A 16,691-nucleotide genomic window follows, 5' to 3' on the forward strand; every position below is an offset into this window, starting at 1 on the left:
TCGGCCTTTGCCTTTCCCTTGGATAACACTGGTGGCGTGGAGAGTGGAAGCAGGTATGCATGGGCAACTGCTGGTCTTGTCCAGACTTGTGCCTCAGAGAGTAACTTTGTAGGTGCAATCTCATGGTCATTCATGCCTGAAGGGGGTCTTTACCCTTTTTTTTTACACATATATAAACATACACACGCACATATATATATTTATATCAATATATATATGTACACACACACATAGGCGCACGTATGCACACACACACACACACATACACACACACGCACACAATGACCTTTCATTTTCTGTCTAACAAATCTGTTTGTTTGGCCTAGAGTTATAATGGAAGAAATTTATCCAAGGTACACTGCTGTAGAAATGAACCTGAAATCACATGTTGAGAAACAAGCCTCTTAACCACTCATCTACACCTGCACCTATAGATATGTCTAATGTTTGTTTGTTGGTCTGGAATACATTTATGTTTTAAGCAGCAGTGGTTAACACTAAATAATCTTTGTTATCTCTCAAATACAAGCTTAACTGTCTACCAAGAGGGACTCTTCAACATGGTTTATGTTAATGTATGGGCACCTGACTGCCGTGATACATCAAACATTTTCTTTGTAACTTACTGCTGAACCTGGGCACTTAAGTTCAGATTGTTAGACATTAGAATAAAAGTAAGGAACATTTAGTTGGACGTTGAGTTCTATCTCTGTTCAAATTAATTATATATTTTAGAATAATGCGTGCCTGCCAATAGGGAATTGATCAATGGATATATTGTGATTGCTTTGAAATGCAATCAGTCATCAATAACTTAATAACTGTCTATAGTAATTTGTAATATGTAATATTTAGACTTAACTGTGTTTATAACCAGCTACATTTTATATGTGCACGTGTGTCTGTGTATGGTGTATGTGAGTTTACACACACACCATACTCATGCACACATGAAAATATGTAAATGTGTGTGTGTGTGTGCTTATAACATGTAAATACCAACATCATAATTTTGAGTCCATTTTCCTTCAAGTTAGGAGGATTTAGACAGGTTTCACAATATTCCAACATAGTCTCTGTACATTTTATCATGCCATTGACACTAAAGAGGTTATCAGTAGCACTGCTATACAAATCTCCTTTATCCTCTATCATTTCTTTACTTTGTTTTTTCTTATTCAACATTACTATTTATATACATGTTTCTATAATGTACACACAGACACATTGCCTATATATATATATATATATATATATATATATATATATATATATATATATAGTAAGAGGAGGGATATAACATCCAGGCAGCTAGCGAATTTCTCTGAGTAAGAAGTGAAGGCTGGTTCCTTCTGATAGTGCGTTTTTTGGTAATCTTTCTTTAACTCCCAGCCGATGTTCCAGTTTATTTCTTGACTACTTAGTATAAAGTATAGTATTGATAAGGAAAATGAAGAATTTGAACATTCAAACTTTATTTTTATTTCCAATTAGTATATTCATAATAATAGTCCACCACATGTGTCAATCACACCAACTGCATATTGTTGTGTATTCATATGCAGTGATTTATGCATTATTAGTACAATCTCTTCTGGGCATATAAGTATGACATTGTTTAAAGAGGAATTTTCCTCTGCTATTAGTTTGAATTAGGCTTGGTAGTAGTAGTAGTAGTAGTAGTAGTAGTAAACTATGACATTCTTCTATGAGATGTCTTTCTCAACTGTTTGTTTGGGGAAAATTCAGTAGCAGTAGCATTTGTTGAAGTTAGCAAATGATCTTGGCTTGGTGGGGTGTGGTTACTTACAGAATACTTATTTTTGATTGATTCTACATACTTTATAGTCACAGGGTATTTTGATGGATTTCAAAGTTGATTATATTATTTGAATTTGTGAAGGTTATTAATAGTTGTAGTGAATAATTACTAAGTAGTAAGAACCATGTGGTTATTAAAAAGTAGTCAGTTGTATTTTAAACTCTTCTAACTTATCATTATTGCTTTAAAGTGTCTCTAAGTTATATATTAGGTTGTCTGGAAAGTTCTGAGCATTTTTTTAATATGAAAAAAGGGATATAAATAATTGACCTTTCAAAAATTTTATTCAATGAAATAATTTCCATTATTATTAATGACATTTGCCCCTCTCTCAGACTATTTAAATATCCCATCAGCATAAAATTTGACTGGTTTTCAAGAAAAAAAAGTTATCTAGATGCATTTTGACTCCATCTAAATCATTAAATGTTTTTCCTTGCAATGAGTCCTATAGAGACAAACACAAGTTGTAGTTGGATGGCACAGTATTCAGAGAATATGTAACTTTGTTTGGGTAGCCAAAGACACGTGATCGGGTATTGTTTTGTTGGAACACTATCCCTTTCCTGTTGGCAATCTCCAGCCTCAGTTCTTTAAATTCTTTTTGGTAGAAATTAGCCAGCTAATGACAGTACACATCAGAATGAATGGTCTGGTTTTGTGGGAGAAGCTCATAATTAATAAAGCCTTTATGATCCCATCAAACACAAAGCATAGCTTTTTTGGCATAGATATTCTTCTTAGGTTGCTGTTTTGGGGGATTCTTACATACTACAGGATATTTTTCACACTATGTTTTCGTACACAATCCATTTTTCATCTCCAGTCACAAGTTATTTAAAAAAAGGCATGCTTTCATTCTGTTTCAAAAGCATATCACAAACAGAATACCGGTCCAAGCAATTCTTTTCTGAGAGTTTGTGAGGAACCCATACATTATAGCAAGAAATGTATCCTAGCTTTACTTGGTGTTCATGAGCTGTACTTTTAGAAACTTCCAACTCCTCTGGTGTTTGAAAGAAAAATGCCAGAGAGTACAACATAAAGTGGAAGATCCCAGAGAAATGTAAACTGTACTCTGATAGCAGCAGGTCGTGCCTGGCTGAGAAGAGAGCGATTTTAAAGGGTACCCAGCGCCCGGATATTTAACTGAATAGCAGGCATGAAGTGTTTAATCCTCGCTCACAAGAAAAGAAGTACATCCTATCACACCTTTGCGTCCCACCATGATTTCAGCAACAGGTCCACCTATACCCTCAAGCCTGGCAAAGAGTTTGACCAGAGCACACACCAATGCACCCTTGTACATACATGCACTCTCCAACAAGGTGGACACCCCACAAAATAGACTGTTCCCCCTCCCTCCAGAATATACCACTTCACACACATTGTACCCCCACATATATATAGATCCCCCCACACACACATTACACACTGCACACTAACATAAACCCCCCATGACCTTAACCAATGCAAAACGAAAACAGACTAATGAACACAATTATATATATACCTACACTCCTAGATAAAATTATACACATGACACCACTACACATATTATATCCCCACAGAAGCACCACACTTAATAATGCACACATTTCCCACAAGCACTTCAAGATAACTCTTACCAGCTTTACAGCGATTCCAACATAACTCATAGCCTAATCCCCTGCCCTTTTTCGTTGTGCCATCTTTTCCACAACAACTGCAAACCAGATGTGTCAATTCCCCTCCAACAATAGAGAGCAGTCATATTCCCTTCCATATTGGCTAGCTCTGATGAGTATAGGGTTATATAATCGGATTGTTGCCTAACACCCCATTGTATTCCTAGTGTAAAACCAATTGGTAAGATCAACTGTGCTGGATATATAATACTGTACATTTTGGATAATGTGTGTGTGTATAAAGTGTATTCACGTGGATGATGGTTCACTTGCAGTTAGTGACTCTGCAAAGAAAGAGGCTTGGAAGTCCCACTATGAAAGGCTACTAAATATAGAGAAGTGATGGGAAAAGGAGAGTCTACCAAATGTTGATCCAACAGAGGGACCACCTGTCCGATAGTCAGTAGCTTGGTAGATAAAGCCATGAAGGATATGAAGACAGAGTAAGCCCCCTCTCCATCAGGAATCCCCATTGAGATGTTTAAAATATGTGCTTGTATGGGTTATGGCTTAGTCACCCATATAGCTAATCAGGTTGTGCACAAGGGAGTCATACTCAACGACTGCTGTAACAGCACCATAGTTAACTGTTACAAAGGTAAAGTTGACGCCTTAGACAGAAATAATTACAGTGGTATCAAATTGTTGAATCAAGTGACAAAAGTTATGGAGAGGGTCATAGCCCAATTAATTAATGACAGAGTTAGTCTAGACGAGATGCAGTTTGATATTGTGTCAGAGAGAAGTACCACTGATGCTATATTCCTGGTAAGGCAGCTGCAGGAGAAGTATCTAACCAAAAACAAACCTCTGTACTTGGCTTTTGTTAACATGGAGAAAGCCTAAGTCAGGGTCCTCCTCTCCCTTATCTAGTGGTCAATGTGGAAACTAGGGATAGATGAATGGTTGGTGAGGGTTCTTTTATAGATTTTAAATTAGTATTTTGTAGAGTATGCTTTTCTTGATGGTGATTGGTCTACTTCATTATTTGAATTGTATATTGGTGGTTCTTCTCTAAATTATATTTATATATATATATATATATATATATATATATATATATCTTTAATAATGAATTAAAAACAGCATTAGTGTTGTAAACATTGATTGCAAATACTCATTGTATGTGTTTTGTTTAATCACTGGATTTGCTGCAATATAGCATTTGGGGATGACTCTCTCAGCACACTAGGTGTTAAAACACCTGAAAATCATAGGCAGGCAAAACAACTAGCCTCTGATTGAATTCAGTAGTGATGGATACTGAAATTTTGCCCATTTTTGTGGCTTATCAACATCACATATTTGAACTGCACTGGGTTTGAATCAAATCGCCATTCTATGACTCTATATAAATAATGTAAGAACTATTTGCTGGAATGCCATAACAATGCATCTGCAAGATTAAATTCAATAATAAATTAATACAGCACTGGTATAGTAAACATTAACACTCCCACACAGGATCAGAACATTGATTTCTCTTCATTCTCTCTACCATAGCCATATCCTCCATGTGCATGGGAAATAGCCATTGTAGTGTTGCCTAACATGTCCATTAAAGTTATCAGCCATTATAAGAATATTGATATCAACTTTTATCAAGGTAGACTGCAATAAGAGCTCATAGAAACAGTCCTTTTGTTTGCCATTGACTTATGGTTGTGGTGCATTTGCAAAGCTCACTATTGAATTCATGTTACCAGTGATATAATCTTATAATATACATCTGAGTAGATAAGTTTAAATTTGTTATTTCAACAGTACTTTGGTTGCTAACATTAAAAATTTTTCAGTTTGTTCCGCAAGTATGGTATCTCTCAAAACAATGGTATGGTTGATGCCAATGAGTTCCTCCAAAAGCTCTCCATTGCTGACTCTGCCCATAGCAAAAGACCTGAAACAGATGATATTGTCACAGCTTCACAACTACCTCTTGTTCTGAGTGAAAAATCTCAAAATAAATCTCAAAAGATATTAAAGGTAACTTCACTTGTTTTTTTTTTAAAATTTTTATTCATTTTTCTACATGTATATTTATGTTACTATGTATATATGTATGTATGTAATAATAAGTATGTATATATATATGTATGTGATAACAAGAAAGGATCACCTTTCCATGCATTCTCATTTCAAAAAGGTCTTCTTTTCTCTTCTCTTCAGCTCTTTGGTTAAACTCTTCCTTGCTCATCATTTCATCTGCATTTACACCCATATTTTTCATGGCATATTGCAGCAGATCTTCATCACTATTTAGCAAATAATCAGCAAGCGTTCTCCTTCCACTCCTTATACAACGGTCTATACTAATTAGTCCTCTGCTACCATTCTTTCTTTTCATATACTGTCTGTTTACGTTTGCTTTAAGGTGTAGCGCCCCATGCAGTGTCATCAACTTTCTCATCCTTCTATCCAGTGTTGATATTTCCTCTTTAGTCCATTTGAGGATGGATGCACTATATCTGAGCACTGTGACTGCCCAGATATTCATTGTGGTAATCAAATTTTTGGCATTTAGGTTGGATTTCAACACCATCTTCACCCTTTTTTTATACGCCTCACTGACCTTGACTTTCATTTCTCTGTGTAGAATGTTATCCAGCTCCAAAGTCCCTAACTATCTGTACCCATTACTGTCAGGTTCACCCATAGTCTCTCCTGATGGTAACCACAATCCTCTGCAGGCTGCTTTCTTCCCTCTTTTCATATTAAGTACTGAGCATTTGGTAATCCCAAATTCCATACTTCTGGACTGTTTTGGTTAAGGAATCTATCTGTTTTTCATATTTCCCAAACAACTCCAGGTCATCCATATTATTATTATTATTATTATTAGTAGTAGTAGTAGTAGTAGTAGTAGTATTAATATCATTGAGTGAGTGAGAGAGCTGCACATGCCCTCAAAGTGATGTTGGTGTACAAATATACAAAGCCCAATATATCAATCATAACTACCTGTCTGATAAGGGTACACCAGGTACATGCATCACAACTATATGTGTGCAACATGGTGACCCCATATCAAGATAAACATGTGGGGCTTAGAATTTTCTCCAGGTTAAGTAACGCATGCTGCTCAAAATGTCCCTGAATAAGGGTTGGTTGATTGAAGATAATGAACAAAACACGAGTGTTTCCAAGAGTGAATTATTCAAACTCCAAAGAATTCCTCTCAACATATGGCTATGATGCTCCCCCACTACTCCTGCTCATGATCAGAAGTGCACATATTGTCAGTCACTAAAGGAGATGCTCAACTGGTTAAGATCAAGCAACTGACAAGCAGATTTGTGGTATTGAGCAGAATATTTACTGTAGCCCATTTTTTACACCAATACAAAACATGTACATGTTAACACTTCATATCAGTTAACATGTACATGTTTCATCTTGGTGTAAAAGATGGGCTTCAGTAAATATTCTGCTCAATATCAGACTTGCTTGTCAAGGTAGCAAGCTGTAAAAATCATTACCATGCTAGACAAAATTCGTTCTTCTGGCTTTGCATTCTGAGTGAAATGTTACCAAGGTCGATTTTGCTTTTCATTTTTTTGGAATCAATAAAATAAGTATCACTTGAACTCAAAATTTGTGATCTTGTGCCAAAATTTGAAGCCATTATTATTATTATTATTATTATTATTTTATGTTTGACTTTTGTTTTGCATTTGTACAAGTTGGATCCAAGTCTCACCCAGAGACCTCAAGAGACAACAAGTTAGAAGTTCATGTAGGTGTTATGCCTAGGGTACCATATATTTGGATTTGTACAGTTTTGTTCAAGTGAATGTTTAAGAAACCATAAGAAAATTATGTTTGCTTTAAAATTTGAGATCACATAGACAGTATTTTACGTAGGATATGGGCAGTTCCCATGAGCACTATCTTTTGGACTTCAGCCATTTTGGGGTTTCCTGGTATCTGAGCTAGGTAGTAATCAGCCCGTTTCGCTGTCATTCCCAGGGCACCTATGACAATAGGTATTGTTTTCGTCTTCAGATTCCACATTTTGCTAATTTCTATTTCAAGATCTTTATATTTGCTCAGTTTTTGGTAGGTCTTGACAGATACGTTTATATCAATTGGGACAGTCATATCAATGAGGAGGCATGATTTTTGTCTGAAGTCTTTCAGTATGATGTCTGGCCTATTTGCGTCTATCTTTCTGTCAGTTTGAATGGTGAAGTTCCAGAGGAGTGCAATGTGATCATTTTCAAGTACTGGGGGTGGTTTGTGTTCCCACCAGTTTTTATCATGGGGCAAGTCCAGGTTTTTGCATATTACCCAGTGAATATATTGTGCAGCTCTATCATGCCTGTTGAGATACTCTGTAGGCGCAAGCAGACTGCACATGGAGACAACATGATCGATGGTCTCATTTTGTTGTTGGCATATACGACATAATGGGGAGCTGCCGTTCTTTAATATGTTGGCCTGGTAGTTCTTTGTAGGTAGGCATTGATCTTGGGCTGCTATGATAAACCCCTCTGTTTCTGATTTCAATCCAGAGGCCATTAACCATTGGTGGGTAAGGGCTTTGTCAATATCTGCATTATTCGCTCTCTTTGGGTATTTGCCATTGAGAGGTTTTCCATGCCATTTTTCAGTCATAATAGCTAAGGCAGCAATTTTAGCACGGGTTTTCAAGCGCTTAGCTTTTTCTGTAGGTGTTTCTAGTTCGTCTAATTCTTGAATTTGTTGCAATTGGAATTCACTTAGATATTCCTTTGCCTGTTTTGTTACTGAGTAAGATGCTTTCTTGCTTTCATATTTTAAGACAAGTTTTAGCATCCAGTCCTCAGAGTTTTTCATATAGGTGTCTAGGCCAATTGTGGCTACCTTCATTGATAATGCCAGCTGTAGTAGTCCTCGACCTCCCTCTTTTCTTGGCAGATAAAGACGTTCTATATCTGCCTTAGGGTGGTGCATTCTATGCATTGTCAACAGTTTTCGTATTTTTCTGTCAACATTACATATTTCAGTAATTGACCAGTTAACGATGTTGAAACTGTAAGTCACGACTGGTATGGCTAGAGCATTGATCGCTTCGATCCTGTTTCTCGCGTTCAGCTCTGTCTTCAGTATTGCTCTCACCCTGCGATAACATTCTCTTCTGATCCTTTCCCTCATCACTGAGTGCTTGATATTGTCCCCTTCAATTACCCCTAGGTATTTATAGCTCTCCGCTGGTTCTAACTCTTTTATGACATTTTGCTGGTCAAGGTTCACATTAGATGTATTTGTCATTTTTCCTTTGATAAAGATAGCTTTTGCACATTTATCAAGGCCAAATTGCATCCTGATGTCATCACTGAATTGTTTAACAATCGCTAGTAGGCCTTTGAGTTGTTGGTCATTTTTTGCAAAGAGCTTTAAATCATCCATGTAAATGAGATGATTTATATTTTTATCAAATATTTTATAACCATACTGTGCATCATTGAGCAATTTTGAGAGCGGTATTAGGGCTAGACAGAAGAGGAGTGGTGATAGTGAGTCACCCTGGAAAATGCCACATGAAATTCTTACATCTCCAGCATTTAGAGATTCATTGTCATTGTTCAACATCAGTGTGGTTCTCCATGATCTCATACTTACAGAAGCCATTATTATTATTATTATTATTATTATTATTATTATTATTATTATTATTATTATTATTATTATTATTTACTCTTAATTTGCATGTTTGTTACAATCACTTTCTGAGACACACCCAGAATTCTAGGGCGAGTAAAGGATAAAAGATGTTGCAGTATGACTGCAAGCTTGGGGAGGGGAAGTGGCAGGGGCAGTAGTGAAATATCTTCATGTAATACAGCACAGACATTTAAATTGATAGGGTTTTTCCAAGGATGTGCCTTCAGTAGAAGTGATTATTATTATTATTATTATTATTATTATTATCATTGCCTTTGTCAGGTCCGTCCTCTAATTTGCCATACTTTTTCCAAGCAATTGCTCAACATTCGATGCAACACCAAATAGGTTCATACATTCCATAATCCAAGAATGTGGGATCATATCGTATGTCTTATGATAGTCGATCCATGACATGGCTAAGTTACTTTTCCTCCTCTTGCAGTCTCTAAGTACAGTTTTGTCTATAAGGAGTTGATCCTTGGTACCTCTGCACTTATGCCTGCAACCCTTCTGCTCATGTGGCAGGATTCTATTTTTTCCCAGGTGTTCGTACATTGACTGCAAGTATTCCACTCAATAACTTCCACATAAGTGGCAAACAGGATATCGGCCTGTAATTGCCAACCATATTGCCTTTTTCAATGTTTTTCAAGCACAGCACTGTCCTACCCAATGTCAACCACTCTGGTGGTGTTGTTGCTATTATTATTATTATTATTATTATTATGATCATCATCATCATTATCTGTTTATTTTTTCAATCAGATGTTTCAGACTTTTAGTGAAAGTAACAAGGAAGTTTTGAAAATGGACACTTTGAAGAATCTTCTGAAATGCTTCAACATTCTTCTCAACTCAGAGGAATTAAAGAAGGTCTGGCTGCGGTGAGAGACTAATTATTTTCATGCAACTTTTATATAAACCATACTTTTATATATAAACAGGGAACCACTTCTTCCCACATTCTCTTACAAATACCAGCACCACTCAGTTCATCGGTATTTTCTTCAATCATCTCCAGGTGATGTTTCTGAGACAGGCCAGGCATCGAGTCTGCAACCTTTTGTTCCTTTGAGGATCTTAGGGTTAGCAGTTGAAGACAAACGGAAAAAAAATCATTTGAAATGTTATCAACACATCTCATATGAAGAAAATGATGTTTAAAAAGGGAAAACGATATCAATGAAAAACCAATATTTCTTCAACATTTTAGCATCAATCCTTATTCTGGCAAATTAATTATTGTCTGATTTTTTAAATCTTTTTAGTCTAAGTTTGGAGGTAAAAGCATTACCCATGACTTTCATAAATCCTCCTAGACTTATGAGCTTGATGCTGATAATGTTGTGCTTAACCCTTTAACATTTAAACCAGCCATATCTGGCCAAATAATTCTAACTGTTTTATGGTCAAACTGGTTTGATCTGGCCTCTCCCATCAATCCTATAATGTCATTCTAAAAATAAACAATTACATCATCAAAATCTCGAAACAACAAAATAATGCTTGATTAATTGAAAACAATATGAATTAATAGGTATTATTTTTGACAGAATAATTTGAATACTAAAGAGTTAAACTTGCAAGTCGGCACCTACAGGAAAAACATGGGCAGGGAAGTGATTCCAGAAGGTGAATGTTCGAGGGAGAAAAGAACAGAGCATAATGGTTTGTGCAAGGTCGAGGGGATGGATGTACCAAGTGTGATAAAAGGTAGAAAGACTAGCAGATCAGGGGTACTGGAGTGGTAGGGGCATGATGTTAGGCAGCTCTGGGTAACAGAGATCATTGCAGTTGTGAGAGAAAAAACTGAGAGAAAGCAGCACACCAATGGGTTAGAGGCTGGCGTGTGTCTGCTAGTGATAAAAGACAGCAAGGAGACAGCATATCTCTGGTACAGAGTGGAAAAAAAACAGAGAGAGAAGAAAGTACACTTATAGGCCAGAGGCTGTAGTGTATCCAACAATGATTGAGTGCCAATTAAATTTGACTGTGGAGGTGTGTGGCTTAGTGGTTAGGGTGTTGGACTTGTAATCGTAAGATTGTAGTTTCAATTCCTGGACCAAGTGATGTGTTGTATTCTTGAGTAAAACACTTCATTTCATGTTACTCCAGTCCACTCAGCTGGCAAAAATGAGTAGTCCTGTGTCAGACTGGTGTTCCATCCAGGTGGGGAATTTATACGCCATGGAAACCGGCCCTTATGAGTCAGTCTGACTTGAGAAGGTAACTTTTTACTTTTAATTTTGACTCCTGTTTTTTTTTGTTTTTTTTAGATAAAAAAACACTGTGATACAGTGGGAACTTCTGGTATTAGCACATCACAATAAAACGTTGTACAGATGTTTATCTTCATTTTGTTTTCTTTTTTTCTTTTGTTTTTGTTCTCAAGATGTGATCCTACCAGCAAAGGCTTTATCACATATGAAGATTTCCTAAAAGGGTGTGAATTAGAAGAAAGTTGCAGTCAAGGGGAAGCGGGAACTGCCCATATGGTGTGGAAACCCATAGGCAGCAAAACCCTTCCGGGATCCTCATCGTAAGTATATTGGAGACTGTTTCAGAAGAAAGCATCATTTGGTGCATGTGTGTGTGTGTTGTGCATGCATGTGTTTATGTATTTGTATATAAGTATGTGTATATCTATATCTACCTATCTATCTTTATATGTGTATATATATATATATATATATATATATATATATATATATACACGTAAAAGCACCCACTACACTCTCTGAGTGGTTGGCGTTAGGAAGGGCATCCAGCTGTAGAAACTCTGCCAAATTAGATTGGAGCCTGGTGTTGCCATCCGGTTTCACCAGTCCTCAGTCAAATCGTCCAACCCATGCTAGCATGGAAAGCGGACGTTAAACGATGATGATGATGATGATGATGAGGATATATACACACACACACACACACACACACACACACACACACACACACACACACATAAATATATATATATATATATATACAAGAAGAAAACAAAAGAAAATGGAGATAAGGAAGTTAATAAATGTTTATTATTAACAAATTGGTCATCTTCGCTTCTTACAGCTGTTTCAATTAATACTCAATTTGTATGACAAATTTGTACATTAAATTTACATTTATGTGACATGAGTATAATTTCATCAGAGGAAAAAAGATGTACCTTTGGATGTTATATGTGGGCTTATCAATTCAATTCATTGCAGCAGACTAAATGTTACGGTTTATGATTTGTATTATTATATGCTCGGGTGAAAGGTTTACAGGTTGATTAGAGGTATGTATGTAGCATCAGACAGATCTAATTTTGAGAACAATTTACCACCATTTAGTTTCGAGATTTCCTCTGGGCTAGGTAATAGGCAATTATACTGTCTTAAACATTCATTTAGTCCTGTTGAGAAATCTGCACATACATGAATTCTATTGTTCTTCTTTTTAACATATACTGTTGGAAATGCTCAATCTGAGTAGTTGATCTTTCCAAATGCTCCCATCCTTTCCAGTCTGTCTAATTCCTTATTCACTTGTTCCAGTGCTGCAAACAGTACATTATGTTTGGGTTTAAAAACTGGAAAAGAATTTTCTTCTACCTTAAATTTGGCTTTAAATTTATTGCACTGACCTAACTTGTCCAAAAAACAATCAGGGAACAACCTTTCCACTTCTTTTTTTAAATTTTCTGACTCTGTATTTGACCCCATTACATTTTTACAAAAATTATTTGTGGGTAAATCTCAGAAGTCAAACAGATCTCCAGTCAGTTCCAAAAAGGTTGCTTGTATTTTTTAATACATAAGCTTTTGCTTACTGCGAAACATAACATTACAAATAATTTCACTTCTAAAAATTAATTTAGTTCCTGAGATACCACATGCTACCTTTCAATTTCTGTCTACCAAATGCACTCGGAAGGCTTTGGTCAGCCCAAGGCTATAGGAGATGACATTTGCCCAAGTTGCTATGCAGTGGGACTGAACCTGGAACTGTGTGGTTGGGAAGCAAGCTTCTTACCACACAGCCACGCCTACACCTATTGTGGATGAACAGAGCACAAAGTGGTGAAGGTTCTTTAATCTTGCCAAGCAGGAAGTAGTCTCGTCAGTGTTTGCTCGATAGCACAGTACACTGTGTAAAGTTGTTGGTAAATGAGTAAAGACAGCACAGTGTCGAGAGGACCATTTAAACCTTACTGAGGTCACATTACATCCTCTGGTGTTACTGCCATGATAAAATATGCCCAGTACACTCTGTAAAGTGGTTTGGTGATAGGAAAGGCATCCAACTGTAGAAACCAAGCCAACAAAAATTAAATGTCTGCACAACACGTCTAGGAGTACACTCTGAATAAACTACTTGTAATTCAAAATAAGAACTGAACAGGACCATGATGTAACACATCCAACTCATTCCTGTATGGAAAGCAAATATAAAAGGATGGAAGAGGATTATGGTGGTGGTGGTGCAGCAGTAGTTGTTGTTGCTATTGTTATTATTTTTATTATTTCTTTCTTGCCCACAGGCGGCTAAACATAGAGGGGGACAAACAAGGACAAAGGGATTAAGTCAATTACATCAACTCCCAGTGCATAACTGGTACTTATTTAATTGACCCCGAAAGGATGAAAGGCAAAGTCAACCTCAGCGGAATTTGAACTCAGAACGTAGTGGCAGACGAAATACTGCTAAGCATTTTTCCCAGTGTGCTAACAATTCTGCCAGCTTGTCACCTTATTTTTATTATTATTATTATTATTATTATTATTATTCTTGTTGTTGTTGTTGTTGTTGCTGTTGCTGTTGCTGTTGTTGTTGTTGTTGTTGTTGTTGTTATTAAGGTGGTGAGCAGGTAGAATTATTAGCATGCCAGGTGAAATGCTTGGTGGTATTTCACCTGTCTTTACATTCTGTGTTCAATTTTCACTAAGGTTGGCTTCGCTTTTCATCCTTTCAGAGTCAGTAAATACATTATATACCAGTGAAACATTGGGGTCGATGTAATTGACTAGTCCCCTCCCCTCAAATTTCAAGCCTTGTGCCTTTAGTAGAAAGGATTATTATTATTATTATCATTATTATTATTATTACTGTTCTACTTTTTTTAGGTCAGGTCGTGATTCTGCCATGAAGCATCGAAACTTCAGGGAAGTTTTAAGTGAATGCCCCCAAGATTTATGGAAAGTAAGTTTGCAGATTGATTAAGGCATTAAAGCTGCCATAGTTGTTAATGTTATTTGTCTTCTTCTTCTTCTTCTCCTCCCCATCCTCCCCCTCCTCCTCCTCCTCCTTCTTCTTCTTCTTCTTCTTCCCCTCCTCCTCCTCCTCCTCTCCCTCCTTCTAGATGGTGATGGCCATCAGCTGGGCAAGTCATACTTGATCTCACCTCTGTAATGCTTCTAAACAAATCGTGTATAAATCATGGAAAACTTGCATTCAGTTTTGAAATTTATGCAAACGTGGAAGGCAAGTTGTTCAGTGTTTCTGTTTGTTGTTCTCCAGTTTAGTGGAATATCTGAGTTTAATATTGTTTCTTGTAATGAAATTTTTTTGTTTTCTGCCTCCATGGCAAAAACATTAGACAGCACAGTGAGGCTTGTTTATGAGAGAGATGGGGAGAGAGCAAGAAGTGTTACCAGAATACTGCGAAATAGGATGTGAGCAGGATGCATTATGTCACTGCTTGAAAATCAGAGAACAACAGTTTTGAAAATAAAGAGAAAATGGAAAATTTTAGCAAAGAAAATATTAAAGCCACTACCAACAACAGCAATAACAACAACACATTTGAAGATGAAGTGTAAATGAAAACAGCAAAGCCAACAACAGCAACAACAAATTTTAAGACAAATAGAAAAGGAAAAAATTTAACAAAGAAAACAACAACTACCACTACCATCACCACCAACAACATCTACAACAACAAGACCAGCAACACATTATTCACAAAAACTACTTATAGGCGTAGGAGTGGCTGTGTGGTAAGTAGCTTGCTTACCAACCACATGGTCCCGGGTTCAGTCCCACTGCGTGACATCTTGGGCAAGTGTCTTCTACTATAGCCTCGGGCCGACCAAAGCCTTGTGAGTGGATTTGGTAGACGGAAACTGAAAGAAGCCCGTCTTATATATGTATATATATATGTATGTGTGTGTGTGTTTGTATGTCTGTGTTTGTCCCCCAACATCGCTTGGCAACCGATGCTGGTGTGTTTATGTCCCCGTAACATAGCGGTTCGGCAAAAAAGACCGATAGAATAAGTACTAGGCTTCCAAAGAATAAGTCCTGGGGTCGATTTGCTCGACTAAAGGTGGTGCTCCAGCATGGCCACAGTCAAAAGACTGAAACAAATAAAAGAGTAAAAGAGTAACAGAGAAGCATAGAACTCTTTTGACTGAGACTTTAAGGAAAGATTTCAGAAAATGCCTGATGAAATCTAATTCCGTTATTCTACCACCTGTTGAAAAAAGAGCAGTTCACAAAAAATTGTCATCTATAGATGTTTTAAGAAGATTGTGGGGAAGCTGATCTCAGCACTAGCTGAAAAATGTCCAAGAGATATCTGAGATTTAAATTGATCTGTAAGGAGAGACAAAAAAATTTGAGTCAGTTCTTACAATATGCCATAGTGAGGTGGAGACAAAAAAGAAGGCTTTACACACATGCTTCTCAGACATATCACTTTAATTCCCTCATTTATGAATGTGCTTCCAAAAACTTAACCTCCTGTATTTCAAATGATACTTGATGAATATGGTGATATACTAACCATGAAAGCGACTCTGAAGGAAAATTGGTCAGTGGTCAGAATAGAAGTAGAAATGCTGGTCACAACAGAAAACTTCCATGAGATCCCTGACATCAATTACATGGAGGGTGTGGAGCTGATAAGAGTGGTGATAGAGGGCAGAAAGGCAAAATGTTATGCCTGTAGGAGTACTGCCTATCAAAAGGCTTTCTGCCTCCAGTTAAAGAAAACTAAACCATCCTTGTTGCTCACACAAAAACCACATCTACACCAACATCATGTAGAGTGGTTGAGGACTCGTACACTAAAACCAAGACAGCAGAAAAGTTTGCTCCCTGCTCCTATGGTGGAACAATTTCTTTTTGAACTTCCTTAAACCAACAACAATGATGACTCAGATAACACAAGTTTCCACTTGACTTCACCATTTCAAACGGATTCCTTGGAGAATGACATGGAGAAAGAAGAATTGACTGAAGCATGGTAAATAATCCCCAAAGGATGAAAGTGAAAGAGAAGGAGAAGACAGAGCCCCACTCCAGAGGCCCAACAAAAACAATAACAAATACAAGCACCACAACCACAGCCCGTTTTACAACCATTCCAACATCAACAGTAACATCAAGAACAACAAGGAAACACAAACAAACAACAAAAACAAAAACTAAAACTGCAAAAACAAGAAAATAATTTAAACTGTAAAGAAAAGTATCCATCCACCTCACTTTTGTAGCTAAAAACAACAGTGGGTTGATGTAATGCTTAAATCATCATAAAACTAAAATTGAGACAGGGAAGGAGAATTTGAGGATTT

At 36.8% G+C, this 16,691-nt stretch overlaps 1 protein-coding gene across 1 annotated transcript in view; it reads left to right on the plus strand.

Moving 5' to 3' along the window:
• Positions 1-16,691, plus strand: part of LOC106874287 (EF-hand calcium-binding domain-containing protein 6) — a 149,924-nt gene that overhangs the window by 98,303 nt on the left and 34,930 nt on the right. Inside the window, exons 18-21 of the mRNA XM_089339577.1 lie at positions 5,286-5,472; positions 9,901-10,019; positions 11,528-11,674; positions 14,238-14,313. Of these exons, the coding sequence (XP_089195703.1) occupies positions 5,286-5,472; positions 9,901-10,019; positions 11,528-11,674; positions 14,238-14,313 (529 nt within the window). The remainder of the gene's footprint in view (positions 1-5,285; positions 5,473-9,900; positions 10,020-11,527; positions 11,675-14,237; positions 14,314-16,691) is intronic.

The sequence above is a fragment of the Octopus bimaculoides genome, chromosome 22 (assembly GCF_046866305.1).
Source record: "Octopus bimaculoides isolate indiv1 chromosome 22, ASM4686630v1, whole genome shotgun sequence".
NCBI classification, from domain to species: Eukaryota; Metazoa; Mollusca; class Cephalopoda; order Octopoda; family Octopodidae; genus Octopus; species Octopus bimaculoides.